The 22,810-nt window shown below is 36.7% G+C and overlaps 1 protein-coding gene across 23 annotated transcripts in view; it reads left to right on the forward strand.

Moving 5' to 3' along the window:
• The window catches only part of PARD3 (par-3 family cell polarity regulator), a 651,879-nt gene that overhangs the window by 442,140 nt on the left and 186,929 nt on the right, over window positions 1-22,810 (forward strand). For all 23 annotated transcript variants that reach the window (XM_055308634.1, XM_055308637.1, XM_055308641.1 and 20 more), the window contains 2 exons: window positions 4,521-4,748; window positions 18,434-18,665. In XM_055308634.1, coding sequence (XP_055164609.1) covers window positions 4,521-4,748; window positions 18,434-18,665 — 460 coding nt within the window. The remainder of the gene's footprint in view (window positions 1-4,520; window positions 4,749-18,433; window positions 18,666-22,810) is intronic.

Consider the following 22,810-nt stretch of genomic DNA (forward strand, 5'->3'; position numbering starts at 1 on the left):
CTTGTTGCAATTAAATAAAAATCAAAATCCTGAGAACAAGATCTCTTCTAGGAGATTCTTAAGTGTTTCAGTCATTTACTAGATTCCTTGCTTGATGTCCAATGATCCTCAAAGTGGTGATTTTGATCTGAAGGATAATAGCATAAATATAAATATTTTTCACTGAAGGATAGCATCCAACGTTGCTGTCTTTAGCTGCTCAGAAAACCTGAGTTCTTCAGATATAAGAATTAGCTCATAGTTGTCTGATATTGAGTTAGACTATATAATACAGCTTCTCGACCTTGTGAACCTATTTTAAAGTTTTTTTGTTTTTTAACTCATTAGGACTTGCTTCTAAAATGCTGCCTAGATCATTCTATAGCATCAATAGATTATGTTGAACTGGCTTTTTCATTATATTAGAATTTACTTTTTATGTTATTTTATGAAAATTATCACAGGAAAGTGTTCATGTGTAATTAAAGTAATGTGCTTTGTAAATGGCGCATTTATGATTTATTATTGTAACTTTGGAATAGTGTTTTAATTATTCTAGATCCAGTATGATGTAGTCATATCACTTAGCACTAATTAGCTTCAATTCACCTTTTTAACCTGCAGTAGTAATTAGTTTTAGCCTGCTTGAAAAATGTGTATCTATATACATATGTAAAGATTATTGTGGACATGGTTGGAGTCTTCACATTCTGTAGAGTAAAAGATAGATTGTAAAAATTACATCCAATAAATCATAGGATTAACTGTAGTGTAAGGCAATTAACTATAGTTTCAGCCCTTTTTATGTAGTTATTTCTCCGATCAAACATGAAATTCACTGAAATTCTGAAACAGGGCTAAAGAAAATTATTTGCTAGTTCATATATGTAACTTAGTAATTAGCTTTGGAGTTAATAGCCTTCAGTACTTTTAAAGAAGTAAGCCCTGTCCAAGTTAATGTTTATAAAAAAGAACATGACTTTATATGCTATTGCCAGTCAGGTAAAGTCGGGAAAATATTTAATTTGACAAACTCACTTTTACTAAAAGGAAAAGAGCACTATTGCAATTAAAAAAATAATACTGTCGATATCTAGAGTTTAATTGAACACATAGAATAACTTTCATATAGAGAAGGCAGATTTGATAATCTAATTGAATCTTGTGCTTTTATTGTGTTTTAAAATGTTAGATCATAGATAAAAAGAGCTTTTTCCTTTTTTTCTTTTATTTCCCCCACTATGTGACATCGATCCTACCAAAGTAAACTAGAAAACCTTGGGACGCTAAATTATTAGCTAGACATCAAAGTACCTTCTGGTCTGTTGGTCTTAAATCTAAAGGAATAAAGTGTATTCTATTCTAGATCCTTTCCACCCTGCAATATTGGACAATGAACAGATTTTCAGTTATTTTTCTCTCTTCACTTGAATTGCTAAGTTGATCATGATTTTACAGTGCAGTCCAAATGTTTTTGGTAGAGCCACAGTGGCATTTCAGCAAAGATCATCTGTCTAGCCATAAGCCTTTCATAATGAAAATTGAATTCCATTTCCTTTTGCCCTTGCAAAAGACATCCTCTATTTTTTTTTTTTTTTTTTTTTTTGGCAAGAGAGGTATCAGTAGGCAGGAGTAGGAAAATAGGGATAGGGAAAATAGTATGATTATGATTTTTCCCTTTATTTATGGATCTAAGGATCTGTGATGATATTTGGGAGGTAAATTTTCTTTGTGAAAGAAAAGAGAGTGTAAGAAGAGAATTGGGTTTCTAACAGTTTAATCCTTGAATATAAAAAATGAGCTAAGTATCCTAATGACTTGAAAGATTTACAAAGAGCTTTAGAATATTATTTTAAAATCAAAAGATGCTGATTTTTTGTGTGTGTAAATAAGACTAATTTTTTTGCCCATACTTTATAAAGAGAAAGGCGTTTTTAATTTTCATCCCTAGTAAATACTGTGTATCATGTCAGAGTTCTCAGTAACCCTCATTCAGGAATCTTAACGTTTTGCTTAAGAAAACCTTTGTTTAAAGCTTGACAGATAATGTACTAGAATGTATCATATCCATGTTACAAATTCAAAATCTCTTTCTGTAAAGGACCAGCTAGTAAATAATGTAGGCCTTGCAGACCAAACAGTCCCTGTAACAATGACTTAATTCTGATATAGCATGAAAGCAGCCATAGAATATATATAAACAAAGGGACATTCCAGATTTGGCTAATGGTTGGCTGATCCCTCTTATAGATTCACAAATTACAAATTTTGACCTTTTTGTATAACTTTTTACTATGAAGATTATTCAACCATACATAAATACAGAGGCAATAATTCATTGATTTCCTATATACACAATACACACCATGGCCAAAATGTCATACTGCAGTGTTACAATTTCAGAGAGAAAAGTAGATAGGTAAGTCTTAAAGTATGCTTACAAAATATCTATTGCTTTTTTATATTTTCCTCATGTTTTTCACCAGATTTGCCTTTGTTTATGTAGACATAGACGTTTACTTTAATGAATACTCCTCCTATTTCTGGATTTCATTATTAAAATGTTTAGCGCTCTGAGTACATTAAGTCAAATCTAGCTAACTTTTCATAAAGAAAAACTTAATATACGTAAGTGATGTTTTTATGAAAATCTTTACCGGAAGCATGAAATCTTTATTGGAGAAATATAGATAGATAGGACTATACACACACATATATATACATACACATGTCTTTTGTGCTCCCCCAAAAGTGCCAATATTTGCCTTAAAGTGTTTATAGAACTCAAAATGCAGCTGGTAGGTTATGGAAATTGATACACATGAGTTACTCCAAAAAAGATTTTCCCAGTGCTAATTTTAGGAAATATAAAGTCACTGTTCCTGCCTGCAAGTGATCTGTTCCTGTTTTCTCTGACTCCTTGATTTCTTACTTTTTGTTTAGTTCTGGAACAAAATTCATTTTCCTTCCTGTGACATGACTTTTATGGGTATTTAGAACATGAACTTATCAAAAATTATAGTGCTATCTAGAGGAAAAGATTGATCATCCTGGAAGGAAACTTTTTCATGTGAATTTTTGTCATAAAATAATCAAATATATATAATTCTGCAGTGAGAAAGTTCAATAAATCATCTTTTTCTTCCAAGCATGATAATTGATGGGATATTATTTCATTAGAATCATCTGTCTGCCTTTCTGCCTACGTTACATTTTTGACATATTTATTTTAACTTAAAAACTGCTACCCCACTGTGAAAATTAGGTGAAAGATGTAATGTAAATGAATCTTAAAGAAGTAATTCTTGTTTTGACTCTCAGTTTACCTTTTATTCTGTTTTCTACCGTGAGCCATGCCAAGCCCACGTCGTAATTATTTGCCTTCTAGGTGATAGCATATCAAGGCTACTGCTTAATTATTGATTAACATAGGGGCTAATGACCCCATGCATAGATAAATAACCTGTTCTCTTCGAACTTCCCGTTTTTTCATACCTGCCTTTTTAACAGTGTAAGTGACAAGCTAGTTCAGAAACCTGGGTTTCCCAGGTAGTGGTGCAGAGCTGGTGTTTTGGTCATCGAGAGGGCGACTTCATGTACTGCTGAGTGCTGAGTCAGGCAGTGATGGTTGAGGCTGTCTTAAAGAAATCCATTTTGATTGCCTTCTAAAACTCAGGACCCCTGCCCTACATCTTCCAGAAACAGAGCCAAATTGTTCATTCCCTGAGTTCTCCCCTGCCATCCTGCTGAAAATTTCTTCGTGAATTCTTAAGTTTTCTTCCTTCTGCTCATTCCTTATTCCTCAAAGCAGGTATTATTTCTGAGCCTGGAGATCCACATACTCACATTCAGCTCTGTAGTCTCTCCTCTCTTGCTACCTAATGAGAACCCTTGCATAATTTCTTTCTGTGCAACTCTTGCATTGCTCTTGCCATCATAGAACATAGATATGTCCCAGAACCAGGTTTCTGCCTAGTGCCAAGGTGCCCTTAAGTGTATTGGTGACAAGTAGTCTTTTGTACTCTATGTATCTACCAAGCTATGTGAACCCGCCATGTAATGAGGAAAAGAATTCATGGAACTCCTTGAGATGAAAGTTGGAATTTTTTCTGTAAATAACTTTAGACTGCCCATAAATGATTTTAATTAAGTTACAAAGCTTACTCTTGGTTGCTTATTTTAGCTTTCTCATTATTCCTACTTTTCCAGTGAACTTCTGGGTTATTCTGGTTCTTTAGGTTCTTTACGTACCTGGAGCAAGTGATGTAACCTAATTTATTTCTTGAGCTAAAAATGGAAAGAAAGAAAAAAATGGAAAGAAAAAAATCAACTAAATCTAATATATATTTGGGAAGTGTTAAAATTAGTTACTGTTACTTTCTTTTTATGACATTTCCATCTATACTTTAGAACTCAGTGAGTGAGTGATTTCCACAATCTGTAGATATCAGATGAATATATAATATTCATTATATTATTATATATGCATATATAATATTCACCACTATCTAACTAACATTTAATTTTTGTATATCTCCAAGGTTCCCCCAGCAGAGATGTAGGACCTTCCCTGGGTCTGAAGAAGTCAAGCTCATTAGAGAGTCTGCAGACGGCAGTTGCTGAGGTGACTTTGAACGGGGATATTCCTTTCCACCGCCCACGGCCACGGATAATCAGAGGAAGGGGATGCAATGAGAGCTTCAGAGCTGCCATCGACAAGTCTTACGATAAACCCACAGTAGATGATGATGATGAAGGCATGGAGACATGTAAGTTTATAATATCTGCAAGAATAGCAATTATAAATGACTCTATGGAGCAGCAGTTCTTAAAGTATGCTCCAGGGAACCCTAGGGGTTCCCATTATCCTTCAGAGGAATCAGTGGAGTCTAAACTATTTTCATAATAATAAGATGTCATTTATCTTTTTACCCTTGTTCTTTTACAAGTACACAGTTGGGTTTTCTAGCAACAACCAGTCATTTGATACTGCAATAGATTGAATGCAGAACAGATAGAAGAATCTGTCTTTTCATCCACATAGTAAGGGATTTGCTGAAATGTAAAACAGTGCCATTGTTTGTACTCACTGTTTTTGGAAAATACAGTTATCGTTTTATAAAAATGTAATTTCTGTTAAGATAAATTTTGATTTTTATAAAAAAATAGTTTTAGATCCTCTCAATTTTAATTCAGTAAATATTGATAGAGATAATCCACATAAGAATTATTTTGAATCCTTAATAATTTTTAGGAATTTAAGGTTATCCTGAGACTAAAATTAAAACCACTGGTATAATGTGGTAACTCCAGTAAATATATACAATGATCTGTGATTTCGAAAATGTATTTTTGTTTTATTTTTATCAATTACTCTTGCTTTCCTTGATCTGAACTAACATATTTGTGTATGTATATATTTCAAAATCACAAAATATTTTAAGCCAAGATTATTGAAAGTCAAAGGTTAATATTGAGCAATAGGTTTTCCATAGAATATTGAGAAAAAAAAGTAAGATTGAAAAATATGTGCAATGTTATGGGGAAGCTATCTTTATAGTTAAACATTCATAAAGATAACCATTCCATTTGCTTTAAAAATCAGGAAACAACTTCAGTAGTATATTTACTTATAAGAGAAAAGCCTCAAGAGTCCTAACAGTAAAACCTGTTGATTAGCTTATATTGTTCATAATACCACTTTATATTTTAGTTTTTAACTTCAAATGTGACTCTATGCATCTAACCTTTGTTAGAAAAGTTAAAGACACTGCTGCTCAAAGTTCAAGCAAAGACCAGAGATAATTTAAGTGGATTCTAATTTACTTGCAATTTAACTTTCAGGTAAACTGCTTCTATCACAAATACCTAAAGAAGGCTGTGGTGAGGAAGAAAAGTTTAGACAAAAATCACATTCTGAGGAGACTTAAAGTGAAATTATGTCATTTTGCCTGTTACATGTAATAATGTGTTCCAGGAAGATGAATCCCACTACCATAACAGCATGCAAAGCAAAACTTGGAGAACTACTGTACCCCACCCCACCTTCCCGGCCCTTTACCTAATTCTCCAGCTCAAGCTGAATGGAGCTTTTTACCTCTATCCAGCCAGTGATTTCAAATGTATACAACCTATTCTTGCCAGATGAAGAACATATTTTATATTTTTGCTGCCAAGTCTGGGCTCCAAGATCCTGAGTCATACGTAATAATTTCCACCCTCTTGAGTTTACCTCACTGTATCAGTGGTTCCTTTCCAGCTGACCACTGTGGCTTGTGTAGCCCTACTGTGGAAGCATCTTGCTTCTGTCTGTCCTGGGTATATATTTAATAAGAATATAGTACTTTGGCCCCCCAGTAGTAGTTCTTTTTTAAAGCTTCTACAATTTATGATGCTTTTGAATTTTTTTTTTTGTTCTGGTTAAAATGTTATTTAAATTCACTCATAAAATGTAATTTTCTCACATATAACATTCATTTCAAAGGCATCAGGGGATGGAATACATATCAATACAAGGCATGTTTTTAATTCCTATAGGGACAGCCTTCAGAGTTTCTCACCAGGGTGGTTAGACAACTAAGTTTGTCCCTATATGAACAGTTTCCCTTTATAATTTGAAATAACTGGCTTAAGTACTTGATATTAAACCTTTTTTTTTAAAAGATTTTATTTATTTATTCATGAGAGACACAGAGAGAGAGAGAGGCACAGACATAGGCAGAGGGAGAAGCAGGCTCCCTGCAGGGAGCCCGATGTGGGACTCCTCCCAGGACCCCAGGATCATGACCTGAGCCAAAGGCAGATGCTCAACTGAGCCACCTAGGGGTCCCTATTAAACCTTTTTCATTCAGCTGCCATTGAGATAAAAATAAGCAGGTAGATAAATTACGTTTTAAACCATAGGTTAAGTTCTAGACGAGAAATGGGAAAGACCTTTGTGATGTGTGCATCTACAACCACAAAGTGCTGTGTTTTCCCAGAGTCCTGATTTTATAATTTTTCTCCCTAGACCAGTCTGTTGAACTCAGGATACAAAAAAAGAAAGAGAGAGAGAAGGAAGGAGGGAAGGAAGAGAGGGAGGAAAGAGAAAGAAAGGGAGGAAGGAAAGAAAGCAAAGCAGCTATTACACATTTCAAGCTTTTGCAGCCTGCGTTGTTGAGATTGCATCAGTGGAGTGGAGTGGCCACTGAACTGACATTCAGGCAACTTGCATCCTAGTCCACATAATTGTGATAATTTTGGGCTTATGGTCAAACTACCTAAAACACATGAGCTTTAAGTTCCTCATTGTGAAACAAGATTTGGACAACCAGGTCATTGATTTTCAAAAATGCATGTCATGACCTCTGGCTGGGAGGGGAGCTCAGCTTTGCGCATGGAGCCCAGGAGTTGGGGGAGGCTGAGTAGCTGGGACTACAAAGCCACCAGCCTCACCCTTCACCCTGCTGTCACCCCTCTGTTGTCTTAGCACTTGTGGGTTTTTAAAGTAACTTCTAATACATTGCGGTTCTCTGTAAAGTTTAATTGTAATAAGGCATAGTTTGCTGCAGTTTTTTAGAAAATTCTTAGAAAGCTCTGGTTTAGATGATTTGCATGGTTTCTGAGTTCCTTTCTAGTTTTAACATTGCGAGATTCTGGATACCCGTTCACTTACCGGCCTAAATCCTGTCTGCTAATCTCTCAGCTTCTGTAGGGCCCACAAGGGAAGACAGCACCATGTCTGATCTAGTCCTACAGAACCTGCCTCTCTCTCTGTCTCATGAATAAACAAATAAAATAGTTTTAAAATAAGTAAATAAAAATAAAAATCAGAGTCCCTCAGGCTTGTGCTACTGCTGGTGTTCCTTAGGTCATCACTGTGGCATGTGGCTGGAGGCAGAGAGGGCATCTGTGGCCCCAGCTGTGAGGAAGGCCGGCTCCCTTATTAGCTCCTCCCTTGTTTTCCTGGACCCTATGCTTTTCCGAGCCCGGCTCCAGGATTCTCGTGGCCTGGTCCACGCACTTTCTGAGGTTGGGGCCTCCCCGCATCCGCCTTGTCCTGTGTGGCTGAGCTCCGCATCGCGGTCGAGGCGGGCCCCGTAGTGCGGGGCAGACAGGGCTGGGGCCTGTGGCAGGGCCGCTTTCCGGCCGGTGCACATGGCCCCTCACTGCTGAACAGGCCCCGAGAGAGGAGCCCTGGCCTGCGGACAGCCCCGTGGGTGCTGGGCAGTGCCCTGGGCGGGGTCGAGTGGTCCGAGGGCCGGAGCCCAGGCCGCCAGGCGGCCCGGTGCCGCGCTCCCCTGTCAGATGCTGAGGCCGGGCGGGCTTGGTTGCTCTTGTCAGTGTGGTTGGCGTCTCCCTGGCGACTGGATTTCAGGCTCGAACAGGCTTTCCTGTCCTCAGCGGTGTGGGCATCATGGCACAGGCACCGCAGAGGGGGCCAGGGACTGGGGCGGGCTCCGTGTGGAATCTGGTATCTGTCATCTTCTGTAACACTTCCTTTCTTCCTGCGGAGATGGCAGGAGCCAGCGTTTTTGTCTCTCATTTAATCCATCTGGCCTCTCCATGTTGTGTGTCTGTCTGGATCAAGATGGAGCTTTGTATTCTGGGACCCATTATCTCCGGGGCCCTACCTGTGCTTGACAGGTCAGGGCATCTACAATCTGCTCCCTCTTCTATGCAAATTACCTACCCTGCCTGGCTCTCAGCAAGTGGCTTCTACATCTCCCATAATAAATCAGTTTCTGTTACTACTGAGAAAATATATGCAATAACATTGCTTTGTTTTCTTCTTGAAAAATATATGGTCCCATTTTTTTTTCCTGTTAAAATTTGCCAATTTTAAGTCTTACTGTCAGTGCAGAAACCGCTTTTTGTTTGGGTCGGGAGGTGAAACAGCATATGAAACCAAATACTGTCTTATTAATTGTACCTACTGAGTTTTAAGATAGATCTAATTTATAATTTTAAATGTGAAAACAGGGAGGCAGATTGCTTTTGAGTAGCTTGCCCACTTTCTTATAGTCTCTCTCATCAGGAGATGAGAAAAGACATTGCTCCAGAACATACATAACTTAGGGTAACCACGTGAGATTTGAAGAAAGTAAATTTATGTTAGTAAATCAGCTAATATGAGAGTTTGGGGTAATTTTTTTGTTTATTAGTTATAAAACAGCTTATTGCAGTTGATATCTCAGATTTTCTGTAGTCAGCATTCTATACCCTCATAGCCACTCCTCAGTACTACCTATTTGAGCAAAATATGCAAACTAGGTCTAATTTTATCTTAAGCAAAGTCCATTAGATTATAGAAAATCTGCTGTGCCAGAATTCAGGATGTGGGTTTCAAAGTCAAAGTACTTTATACAAGAGTACCTATTTGATTAATATAGATAATCAGATGTCAATCTATAAAAAATTCTGTTTTTAAAATGCTAGGAATAGGAATAGCCTGCCCTCTTTTTTTTTTTTTTTTTTAGGTTTTATTTATTTATTTACTAGAGAGTGAGAGAGCATGACTGTGGGGGCGATGCTGGAGCAGAGGGAGAAGCAGACTCTCTACTGAGCAGGGAGCTCGATGTGGGGCTGGATTCCAGGGATCACAATCTGAACTGAAGGCAGCTGCTTAACCAATCCATTGATCCATCCAGGTGCCCTGCCTGTCCTCTTCTTTTAAGCCATTTTGTATACTTAAATATCACCTGCAGTTTAAGAAAAAAAAAAAAAAACTGATTAATTTTAGGAAGTTTCCCAATGCAATATGGGTGTAAGCATGTGAAGTCGCCAAAACTATTCCTCCTATTCCTTTTTGTAGGTGAATATTAACTTAAGCTAAAAGTACAACAAAAAGTCACATCTGAAGTATTTGAATTATAGAATCCTCATTTTAACCACTTTTTGATAAGGAAAAAGTATTTACTTAGTTGACCAAGGGCATACTTGTGAAACTGAATCATACTGAATGCATACTTTCTGATTCATAGTCCTGTGACTTTTTCTAGAATACTAAACTTCCGAATGGGAAAGCCCCTACACTAAAGCTACTTTGAAGTATTTAAGCATATATTCATGAGTTGTGGCACCTAAAATCTGATTTTTAGGCTGTAAGTTCCTGAGGGCCATGGCGTAGTTCAACCCAGTGGATAAACTGATACTTAAGAAGTAACGTGGTTAAGGGCTATATCATAGTGCACAGGTTACCATGGCACCAAAGTTTGGGGTACCCACTTAGCTTATGTGGATTAGAGCAGAAAGGGAGGTAGGGGGGAGAAGGCTTCCCAGAAGAGGTGTTAGTGGAGTTGAGTGCCATTGCTTGAGTGGTCTTTATCTCCGTGTGTAGGGACAGAACATACAGAGTGGGGACCTTCTCTGGATTGCCATAGTTCGATTAAGGTTGATGTGTATAGTGCAGGTGACAGCATAATGAGGAATAAGATTTAAGTGAAATCAGGAGACAAATCACAGACAACTTTGTTGAAATTATTTGCATTTTATATGAAGGGACCTTAAAGTATCTTTGAAGAATTTCAAGTAAGTATGATTGCTGGGGTTGTAGGATCGGGGATTGCTATTGGGGATGGGGTGGTAAGTGAGTGGTACTGGTGCCCAAGAAAATCAGTTATATACTAGTAATGCAATAATCCAGGTGAGTAATGATGCTTGGCAATGACAGAGAAAAGGTAGAACTGCATTTACACGCTTAGCATCTCATAAAGATAGATGATGATGATGTGATTTTTCTCATTAGCGCTTCCAGGCTCTGAAACTTAGAATCATCATCGTACTGTGCAATCACTCCATTACCAAGCTTTCTTAATTTTTCCTCATGAAATCTACTAATTTCATACCTTCTGTTCAACCTAGTCCAAATCCTCATTATTTAATATCTGAAGTTATTGTTAGGATCTCCTAACTGGTCCTGCATCTCTAGATTTGCTGAGTAAGCTCTGTAATCACATTCTTATTCTCATTGTCCTTCAAACCCCCCGGCTTGTTCTTGTCCAGACTGTGTAATGTCCATAAGGTGTATCTTCTTACTATCCCCTAACTTTGCCTCTACCCTCTTATGTGTACATTAGATTGTCTTCCTTCTTCAAGAAACTTATTCCCAAGCAATCTGGACATCCCTTGACTTTCTAAAGTGCTATAGAATGTGTCTGAGACTTCTAGTATAAAACATTTTTTAACATGAAGAAGTTTTTGTGGATTCCTTGTATGGACTGGCTTGATAGTTACAACACTGGCTTTTGGGAGATAGACACTTTGATTTCTCAATAAGTAACAAAATAGAGCCTGGCTAGCTCATCCACTTCTTTATCACATTTGCACATTGTTGAATTGTTATTTATTTTTGTTTTTGTATTTTCTTTACTTAAAAGAGTAAGAGCAGTAACCTGGAATTTCTTTGACACTATAAATAATATTCTGTGTATTGTTGAAACCTAGTTTCGACACCAAGCTCAAAAATAAATTTTTAGTGGAAGTTCCAACAGTAGAGTTATCGGTGCTACCGTTTGGTTGTGTAACCAATCCATTTGGTCTGTTGAAAGGAATGCCTTCAGCTTCACTATACATTGTCCCTATGGACAGGAAGCAATATCTATTGTGCACCATCATTTGAATGTAACAATCAATTAGATGCTGAAAGTAAATGTGCAGGGTTTCAGAAAATTGAGGGTATGACCCTCATTGTTCTGTACCATTCTCTTGGGAAGGGAAGAATAATGGAGTTGATATTTTATTACCAGTATCTTGAGCATTTTACTTGTTTTGTTGGAGGGAGTTTCGGGAAGATAAAAGTAGAAGCCCAAAATGGTTTTTGGTAGTTAAGTCTTCAGTTCTTTGAAGAGTGATCTTAATTGTTTTCACCCTTCTAGCTACTCTTCATTCGAACATAAACAGTTATTGTTTTTTATAATGAATTAAATATTTTTACATTAGAGTGTTTTTGGAATCATCTATTTGACCTGTCCTCCAGTTGCTGAAACCACTCCTGTGATAGCACTGGTAAATGTCACATGTTCCTTCGTATCTTTCTTTCCTTTCATAGATTCTTGGTTCTTTATCACATCAGTTATTATTCCCACCCCACATTTTAGAGTAAAAGCTTTTTAATTCATGTTTCAGGTTTCATGGCAGCTGTTTTTTTTTTTTTTCAGCATTTTGAAAAAGTTTTCCATTGCCAAGAGCTCATCATTCCAATGTTAAAAGTCAGAGTCCAGAAAAGCAGATCCTGTTATTCGACACCATCTGTATCGCTAGCTGTTCATTTTCCACATCTCTCTTCTTTTCCAAAGTCAAAATATTCAACTAAAATAAGAAACAAAAATAATTTTTATATCCCCAAAGTTCTTGAATCCTGCATAGGATTTTGCAGTGCTTGGGAGTCCAGGCTTCATGTATTTTTATTACCTTTTTTTTTTAACCTAAGATTAATCAGTAGAAATTGGTAGGGATCAGTGAATTTGCTAAGTCTAGTGAAATTTTCCAATTACTAATGTCTTGCTTGAACATACTCATTTTTAGTTTTAAGAAGATAAATTCCTGAGACTTAGTCATCCTGTGTATAATTATTCCATTTAATTCTTTGTCTTCTAAAATAAATTATAAGTTACTCAATATGTGGTTCAATCATTAGGTATTTCTAATACCTAAAGTGTTCCTTTATAAATAGGGAACAATAAAAGATAGTTTTCCATATGATTGATTCTGTTCAATCATTCTTATTCAGTCAACAAATATTTAACGATGCTTCTTTGAGCTATGCCCTCAGAGGAAAGGACTTATTTACTGGTGATTAAGAAGTAATATTATCATTTTTGTTTTGTTTTGTTTCTCTGTTTATACCTATTGAACAATTCATTTAACTCTAGTAGCAAGTCTGAACAAATCATTTAATTCTAGCAAAGTTGTCACAGCTATCAGAATTATATTAACTTTTAACTCTCATACTTGTGATAGACTTTAGATATTCCACAGCTGCTCTAGTTTGATTTATGCAATGTACCTATTAGGATGCTTTCAGCTGCATTTCAGCTGAGACCAGCTGAAACCATGAGGAAATGCACTGTCTTACATAGCTGAGGTCTGGAGTTGGGCATCTTCAGGGACCATTGATTTCATAGCCCAGTGGTGTTACCAAGATCCATCGTCTTCTTGCCCTTTTGGCTGCACTAGCTACAGTTCAGCTTATCCAGAAGGTAATTGCAGAGCTTAGATCCCTTTTACTTTCTCCCAGAAGGGAGTGAGCTATCTCCCCAAGGATGGAAATATGCCTATCCAGGCAGAGGGGGCCATGCTCAGACTACTAACACTGGACTATTAAATCAAGTGGCAGGCATCCATAAGTTGGTCTAATACTGAATTAACCTATTAGAGCTAGATTGCTTCCTGAACATGATCAGCCATCCATTAGAAAGAAAGGGAGAAAAGGATTGTGGATAAGCAACCAACGGAGACCATTACAGTATCAACAGTAGCAATGGGGGGAGAAAAGACAGAAAGACTCTCAGGAACATGTGGTTTAGAGTCATTTTTTTTTTATAAGATTTTATTTATTTATTTGAGAGAGAGAGAAAGAGGGAGACAGATTGAGAAAGAAGGAGCAAGGGAAGGGGCAGAGGGAGAGAGAGAAGCAGACTTCCCATTGAGCTGGGAGCCTGACGTGGGGTTTGATCCTGGGACTTAGGGATCATGACCTATGCCGATGCATAACCAACTGAGCCATCCAGACACCTCTCAAATGAATTTTTGTTAGGAAAATGTTTGTGAGGACTAGATAGAAGTATTTATTTATAGCGGAAGCTGCAGAACTTTTGAATTTCTTTTGAAACCTAACGTCATTTCCTCCATAATCATTAACATATAAGTGCCCAATCTTTTCCAAACTTCTTGGTGACCCAGTCCTACCATGATACCTTGCAGAATTAAGTAGCTTAATTTGTAACATGTACTAGAATTTTAATTGAGCTGCATTTGCATCTGTTAAAAACATGGTAATTAGGTATGTTTTAATTGCCGAATGATGGTGCTGCATTAAAGAGAAATGAGCAGCTTCACATTAAACCTTCTTCAGAAAGAAACTTTTAAAAGTATCTGCCTTCACAGGTAATCATGTGGGAAAGTTTAGTGCATAGAGCAGGTTAAAGTAGGCAGGAGTGTTAGTCAAAAATAGAAATTTCTATTTGTTTGGAAGGAGATAATCATGTTTCTTTGTGTAGGCTATCTGCAAAAGGAAATCAAATCATTTGTAAGGACCAAAATTAAAGAGAAGAAATATATAACATAGCATTTAAAATAGATCATCTAAATGTAAGTTTGTAATTAGTTCTTGCATTATAATTTACAGCAGGAACACAATTGATCAAGCTATTTACTGCCAGTACTTTTCTTACTTGAAAAATTGTTTATATGATTTTTTTTCTATTTTCTTTAAGTTTAAGGGAATAACAGTATTTTATGTATCTTATTATAAGGGTGGTATTACATGCACAGAGATTGTAGAACTTTAAAAAAATAATCTGACCAGTATTATCAGTGACCTCGAATATACATGTTTAAAACAATTATACATGTGTAGCCAACTTATTTAAGCTTTTGATAACCACCATAATTCTGCATGGGGACAAGGTAAAATGAAAAGTTCTTATTTTTTTATATCAAATAATGTTAGAGTTCGAAGTATATATACTATGATACTCTAAAAGAACATCTTATGTTTGTACATTGGAAGCCACATATTGCTAAATATTTTTAATTAGTTGGCATTCAGAGGGATTAGTTAAATCAGTACACTCCCAGAAGAGTTTCTGTGATAATGTATTATCTAAATTAGAATGTTCAGATTAAGCATAAAGAATTCTCAAATGTGCAAGTATCATTTTAAACCAGTCCACTAGCTCGGAGCAGGAAACTGAGCTAGGATTTTTGATTTTATAAAATGAGGTTACAGAACTCGGAGTTAATAAATAATTTAATACCAATTTTCTCTGTTTCACTCAATTTAGAAAATAAGTTGTATTACATACACCAGAAAATTATTGGGAATATGAAAAGAATTGGCAACAAATATGAATTCAGCATATAGTCAGTTGTGAAGACACTGCCTTTATTCTGTTACCAAGCCAAGAGCAGACATATGCCCCTTGTACTTCTGCCAAAACTATTAGGCAGAAAACTAGCAGAACTGCTACTGATACTTCCATTCATGATTTATGATAATGGTTGCTGTGGAAGACTAAGTCATTTACATTTATTGAGCTCATTTTTTTGTTTATAGTTTCAGTATTGTAGAGGGTTATAAAATCCATTAGACAACACGTATAGCACTAACAGTAATCGCATAAAAAGATACCAGAACCTGCTTAGAGCTAAACCAAGTACAATGAGCCTTCCTGATGTTGTTGTTGAGGTGTGGCTAGTTTTGGCAGGCTTGATTAGAGGGAAGTGTAGGTATTGTTCTGAAACTAGAGGAACGGCAATACCTAGAGATTGGAGAAAAGTTTGGTTGGGATAAAGTTATGAGTCAGGTTTGCTGGTAGTCTTTCATCCGCTATCTGCGTGTGTCTGCCTAGCAGTCCTCATTTTAGAAGTTTAGAGACTAGAAGGCAGACATGTAATCATATCATTTGAGAAGTGCAATGATAAAAGTTTGTTACAGAGAGTTTTGGAAGTGTAGGTAAAAGAAGTTTCGCTTGTTGGGAATTTTAGAAAATTCATTAGCATCCATTTATCTATCTTGAGTGTATCAACAGACCTAGATTTTATAGTTCCCAAGAATTTCTGAGAATTGTTTAATAATGATTTGGATGATTATCTCACAGTTGAGACCATACCGGTTTCCCAAAGCGTTGAAACAGCAGTTGGCAATCAGGTGGGGCACAACCATGTTTAAGGGTGTCAGACTAGGTGCTTCAACCCTGCTAAAGCTATATTTATATTTTCTTAGGAGATTCATATATGAAAAGGCTGCCTATAATAGCACATCTTTGGGTAGTTGACCAGAATATTCTTTCACTGCTCGGTGTAGACTACAAAAAATTATAGCCTTAAAACTCAGCATTTATTTGTAAGGCTAGGGATTTTCACTAGCAATGCCCATCTGAAAGTTTTAATAGGCTTTCTCTATCAAGTCTGCACCATTCCTATTTGTATTAACCAAGAGGAAAAAAAAAAAACAAATTTTTAAAAGTCTACCGCATCCTTTGGAGCAGGAAAGTGGTTCACAATTAGATAACCAGTGCAGAGGGAGACCTTTCAAAAGTCATTTCTGTGGTTCCTGGCCAGTCCTACAGTTTTGTATACATTTGATCTAGCTTCTTGAGTGATTTTATCAACATGAGCCACAAGTCATGGCATTGAATGAATATGTAGGATTGACAATAGGTTTCTGAAATATGATGCCGACACCGGGAATTATCTTCTAGGCAGACTGTGTAGTGACTGGGTGATAGATTACCTCGATGTGTGTTGTATGGAGCATGGAATTGAGCAATTACAAACAGTAGAGTTGATGAAAGAAATGCATGAAGGTCTTGCTGAAGTATAACTGTATGGAACATAATACTAGAAAGATCCCTGGACTGGCAGTATGCTAGCCCCACACCTTTCTCAGCAAGAAATGGAAAATGTTGGACTAAATGACCTCTGAAGTATATTCTGGATTTAGATGTGGTGATGGTTTTATTCTTTAGCTATTCTAAGGCATGACCTGCTGGCATGAGAAATATATTGACTCATGTTTTTAACCAAATGTGTCAACAAAGGAAATTGTACACTTTTTTTTTGTATTTTGCTAATTAGCTGGCATTGTTTTAAAAACTGTATTAATATGAAGTGGTCATACCATATTGATAATATTTTTTCTCAGATTCTCGAGGGCTTAACAGCAGAACACTAAGATACCAAGTTTGTTTTATTTTTTTTTTTTAATTTTTATTTATTTATGATAGTCACACAGTGAGAGAGCTAGAGAGAGAGGCAGAGACATAGGCAGAGGGAGAAGCAGGCTCCATGCACCAGGAGCCCGATGTGGGATTTGATCCCGGGTCTCCAGGATCGCGCCCTGGGCCAAAGGCAGGCGCCAAACTGCTGCGCCACCCAGGGATCCCCCAAGTTTGTTTTAACTGGTCTTATTATACTTTGTTATTGTGTATTACTAACTCAAGTGTCCCTTGGTGATGGAGAGGCAAGACTGAATTTCACTTGAAGATATATTAACTTGACTTAGAGGTCAGTTCTTTGTGAAATATTGGGAAAAGGCTTAACTGTTCTATTTGGTTCTGTGTTAAAAGAAGCTCAAAAACATTAATTCACACTTTATTTGTTGATGCAGGAGAATAAGATGACTCAGAAGTTAAGGGGTAATCCGAAGCCCTAATAATTCTTAATATATTTGGAAGAAAATCCTAGGCAACCGATCTTAGAAAATATTTATCAGAGTGGCTGTTAATATATACATTTATTGTTTTTTTTACCTAATAAGTTCTTAAAATTCTTTTGGTAGGTGGAAACCTACCCTAGTTACTTGTCATTCTTTCAAATCAAAAACTTTGGGGTATTGAAGTGCCTTTGGACCATATGCTTACAGAGCATTGGTTCAAAGAATAGAATATTCTTATTACTAAGCAGATGTTTTATCTGCAAACTTCAAGAGAGTGTGAAGTTATTGATCTGCACATTTTCATGCAGAGTTATTTAGGATTAGAAGATAGAGTAGCTTTTGCTTATGATGTTGGCCTTATATAATGACAATATAAGAAGAAGTTACAGAGACTGTAACCATCCAGTCTTTTGTGTGCAGAAATCACAAATGCACATATTTGGGAGCCTGAAGAGAGAAGTCCCTGTGCTGGTATTGGTGTGCTTACTAGTGAATGGTGTAGTTTCACAAATTAATGAGGGGCCAGAGTAAGATCTACATTATCCTTATCCATGAGGAAAGGGAGCACTTGAGGAGGGGCTGCTTGTTTTCTTTGCATTTTGCAAATACAATACACAGGAGCCTTAGGAGTCAGTGCTGTGTGATAAGCACCTACTAATCCCTCTAGCAGTGCATGCTCTGTATCAAGGAGGATGTTACCCCTAGTGAATCAACATCTCGCCAGGAAACTTCTTTTCTCTTATGTTGGCATGTGATCTTCACATAGGAATACCCATGTGCATAGTAACCATCCACATCATGTGTTCAATTTTAATCCTCCTCGAAAGTAAATAGCATTGGGGCACCTGCTTGGCTCAGTCGGAAAAGCTTGTGACTCTTGATCCCAGGGTCGTGAGTTTGGATGTGTAGAGATTACTTAAATAAATAAAAACTTAAAAAAAAAAAGTAGCATTGTAGTCCATGTTGATAGCAGGGTCACCACAGTAGAAAATGTGGGAAAGCAAAATTCACACATATATTTTAGCTTCCTCTTTGTTCTTTTGGTTCACTATATTCCTTATCCATTTTTGTTTGTTTGTTTGTTTCCTTTCCAAGTGGAAGAAGACACAGAAGAAAGTTCAAGATCAGGGAGAGAGTCTGTATCGACAGCCAGTGATCAGCCTTCACATTCTCTGGAGAGACACATGAATGGGAACCAAGAGAAAGGCGATAAGATGGATAGGAGAAAGGATAAAGCTGGCAAAGAGAAGAAGAAGGACAGAGACAAGGAGAAAGACAAAATGAAAGCCAAAAAGGGGATGCTGAAGGGCTTGGGAGACATGTTCAGGTAAGTCTTTACCAACTCAGAGCAGATCATCCCTAGACAGATGTGAGCATGAGGTTAATACAGATTCTAAAAACACAGACTTGAAAATCTTGTCTTTGAGGTCCACCAAAAATGTTTTCTCATGTTCAGTCTTTGCTCTGGCACATGTAATTTCTCAAGGATTTCACTTTAGTTCACTTTAGTTATTTCAAACCATGGTAGCATCCTTAAAGATGATATCTTGCCAACTACGTAAATAACCATGGAGAGGAAGGAAGGACAAGTCTCCCTTTTAGCTATGCATAAGAGTAAAAGCCCCAAGGAGACAAAGAGCTATTAAAGCAGGGTTTGTTCTTTTGTGTGTGTGAACAATGATTCATTATTTAAATGTAACACAGAACTCAACTTAGTGGTAGCATTTAAAGGTTCATTAATAACAAGTCTAATAAAAAATGTTACAAATAGAGCTTCAATTAAGCTGTGTTGATTAATTTAATACTTATTACTTTAGTCTGTAAAGATTTCATTAAACGTAGTCTCTGGCTGTTTCCTGACAGTTGTTTTTGTGTATCTAAATTATACTCTGGGATTACTTAGCATATTGTTTTTTACAAATCTGTACTACACAGTAAAAGTGACAAGTTGTTCAGAAGTTGCACTGAAACTCTCCCATAAACGTTAATCTAAGGTGATTTATAATATTCGGCATTTAATGTTAAATATAAAGATTGCTCGATTGTTCCATAAATTATACCCCTAAACATATCAAGATGAGGGTTTCAAATTGAAAACATGCAGTATAGCCACTTGACTCTTCAGAAAATAGTTACTCTGTATTAGGAATACCTTCCTTTTAACTTCTTTTTAATTGCAAAATGTGAACAAGAGGTTTTTTTTTTTTTTTTTCTTTTTCCCATGGAATTTTCTTGATTTATGAGCATGAGGTTGACCTCAATAACTCAGGGAGTTAAAGATACGTCAGGCCTGCAAAGTTGAGGACTCGAGGCACAGCCTACAGGCCATACAACAAAACAGATGTGCTCTGTACATGTCTGATTAAGTCGAGTGCATAGAAGAAGTAAACTATCGACCTAAATAAAACAAAGCCTGGTCTATTAGTGCCATTAGCTTTAGTGTAAATATGATGGGATTTCCATCTCTGATGCTTCACAGCATTGGGATTTTCAGTTTTACATTAGAGTTTTTCGTGTTGATATAATATTTTTGAATGCTTTTTTAGTCAGATCATCGTTCTCCATTATATTCCACATCTAAGAAAGCCTATCGGATGAAATTGCTCTTACTGCCACTTTATTTCAGTTTCTATGTGAGCCAGGGGGCTTTTCTTTCTGTATATGCAGACTGACAGCTCGTAGGCGGCACCTACATAATGCACGGACATAAGACCATTGCCCGTCAGTGGGAATTTAAGGAATATGTACTACTGTCTTCTTTAAATTAGAGGATATGAGTACCTGAGACTTACACATTCCTTTTTTTTTTTTTTTTTTTTTTTTTAACATTCAATAAGATAGTGCAGCCATGGGTCCTGGTTCCCTCCTAAAAGTCTCACTGAATGCCTCTTAGTTTTCCTTCATAAGTCAACATTAATCTGATAGATACAGTGCTTTGTTCTTCTCATGGAATAAAAAAGCAGCAAATTTTGAGTGTGTTTTTATAAAATATGTTATTTTCATTTTCATTATAAATTGCTTTGTCTATAATTTACAACTCCAGAATAAGAGAGGCCTTAGGGTAGAGTTTTTCCTTTCCGAGATCAGAGAAGTAGATATTGTGGGGGGCCATGGGGACATGCATGTTTCAGAGGGATCCTGAACCCAACAACCACCTTTTTGCTGTAAAGCACTATATGATGTTTTCTTTAGACCAGATTCTATAGATTATACCGCAGTCTGTAATGAAAGCTAGCTTTGTGATAAATTTGTAATTCAAAGGTCTGCATGTTTTCGAAAACTAACTTCTGTGTTTAGGTATAGGGGTTAAAGAGGGTTTGTTTGTTTTCCTAAAAAATTAGCTTGTATTCTCCCAGTGTTTAAGAATAGCTATTAAAGAAAATCACTGATGTTCGTACTTTTTGGGAACATAGCATCAGTGGGTTGCTAGAATCAGCCCACACTGGCTTGTGAGAGCCAATTGCTCAATGTTTAGAAATTTTGCCAAACGTTGTTGAACATAGCCATTATAAAAATTAGTTAAGTTTTATAAAAATCAAAAGCAGTATTCAGAATTTATGAGTTCCTAATTATTTTATCACCTTTTACCACTATTTCTGCTCTTGAGGTCATTTACCCCTCCTGCATTGGCATGATGCTAACACTTTATGTGCGCGTGCAAACACAGCTCTCACCTGCTCAACCTTTAAGACATAATGCTGCTGGTTGAAAATGAGCCATGTAGGGAGAACTTATACCAGGGGACTGTATGAGTTCCACAAAACAGAGCTGCTTCTCTAAAGAGAACAACATGCCACCAAGTGAAGGATGTGTGTATATACATTATACATATATATCTTAAGTAGAGTCTCAGTATCTTGTCTAGTTTTCTTGAATGTGGCTGTTTTCCAACTGGTGCAGACCACTGCTTCGGTCCTTTGGGAAAGGGTTGAAGTTTGCCAAACACTTCTCCTTGAAAATGATCTGAGAATAATTTATTAAACATAAAATAAGTTTTTTGTCTGATTCTTGGCTCTTTTTTTTTTTTTTAAAGATTTTATTTATTCATTAGAGAGACAGAGAGAGGCAGAGACATAGAGGGAGAAGTAGGCTCCTGCGCAGGAAGCCTGATGTGGGACTCATCACATGATGATGAAGCCTGATGTGGGATCTTGGGAGTATGGGATCACTCCCTGAGCCGGAGGCAGATGCTCAACCACTGAGCCACCCAGGTGTCCCTGATTCTTGGCTCTTAATCCTTTCTTCACACCATTATTTTATGTTCTTAGTATTGGAGAAGACTCCTAAAGCATTGTTAGATTTTTCAAAATATTCTGTAACTACCTCTTATACTTTGAATCTCACTGTTGAGACTAATACACTCTCAGATTGTTTCTTTTTTTCTTTTTTTAACAACATAGGGGGATATAGTCCGATTTTAAAATTAGTCTCTTCCTTTCATTTTGCTCTCTTAAGGAGAAGAAGATGTGATTTCCTTAGCAATGTTGCTTTTAAATAGCTTAATCAAAATGCATATGCGCATTTCTTAGGACAGTTTGTAAGGAGGTTCAAGTGCAGCTGCCCAACTCCAGCCTGAAGGGATATGTGTGTCAGTGTGTGAGCGTGTGCTTTTGTGTGTGTGTTGTTACGATTTTGTTTCCTCTTTTTGGTTCAGATAACAGAAAGAAAAGGCTAAGGATCAGGGACGTTAAATATTGAGAATCTAGCTTTCCGGGCATATTGGGCTTTTTGTCTTTAGTCCTTCGAGGAGGTAATAATACATTTTCCTTTAAAAACAGGCTCATGGGCTCTCCTCCTCAAGCCTCCCCCAAACACACACACTCTGCTCCTACCCCTATAGATTGTCTATGATTTTTGGTTAAATTTGAAGAGAGCCAAATATATGGAGTCTGTTTTTAAAAGGATACCAGAGGAAACTGTGGCATGTTGTGTAGATGTTTTTATTTACTGGTATATACAGATGACATGGTTTTCTGTTTCACACATTGAATAGTAGTCACAAAGATGATTTAATTATTGATAAACAGCTCTAGGAAAGAATATTTTGAGTCCTATGAATCACTCTTCTGTTTATAAATTATGGAGTACATGAAGTGCAAAAGCTGTCTTAATACAAGTTTTAGATCACAAATTCAAATCTATAAGAAATCAAATAACAAATGTAAGGTGTTTTATGGTTGTATGAATTTCTCATTGTATATGTACTACATCTTTTGCACATAAGGAACTCCTGTTGCCTTAATTAAAATGGCTTTGTATCTAAGAAACCTGAGTTGTGCTTACTGAATAGGTAAACATGACGTGTAAATGTCATCATTCTTTGTGCAAAGTGTGGAGCAGAAGGAGGGTCTGGAATTTTGAGTCTTTGTTTATGTTGATTCTCAGATGCTTGGCTATTCAAATTTAATACTATAAAATATTTTTTAGAATAATGCAATTGTATGAAATTGTGACTAATCAGGGAAGGAACTA

This window comes from Nyctereutes procyonoides, unplaced genomic scaffold (genome assembly GCF_905146905.1).
Source record: "Nyctereutes procyonoides isolate TBG_1078 unplaced genomic scaffold, NYPRO_anot_genome, whole genome shotgun sequence".
Lineage (NCBI taxonomy): Eukaryota > Metazoa > Chordata > Mammalia > Carnivora > Canidae > Nyctereutes > Nyctereutes procyonoides.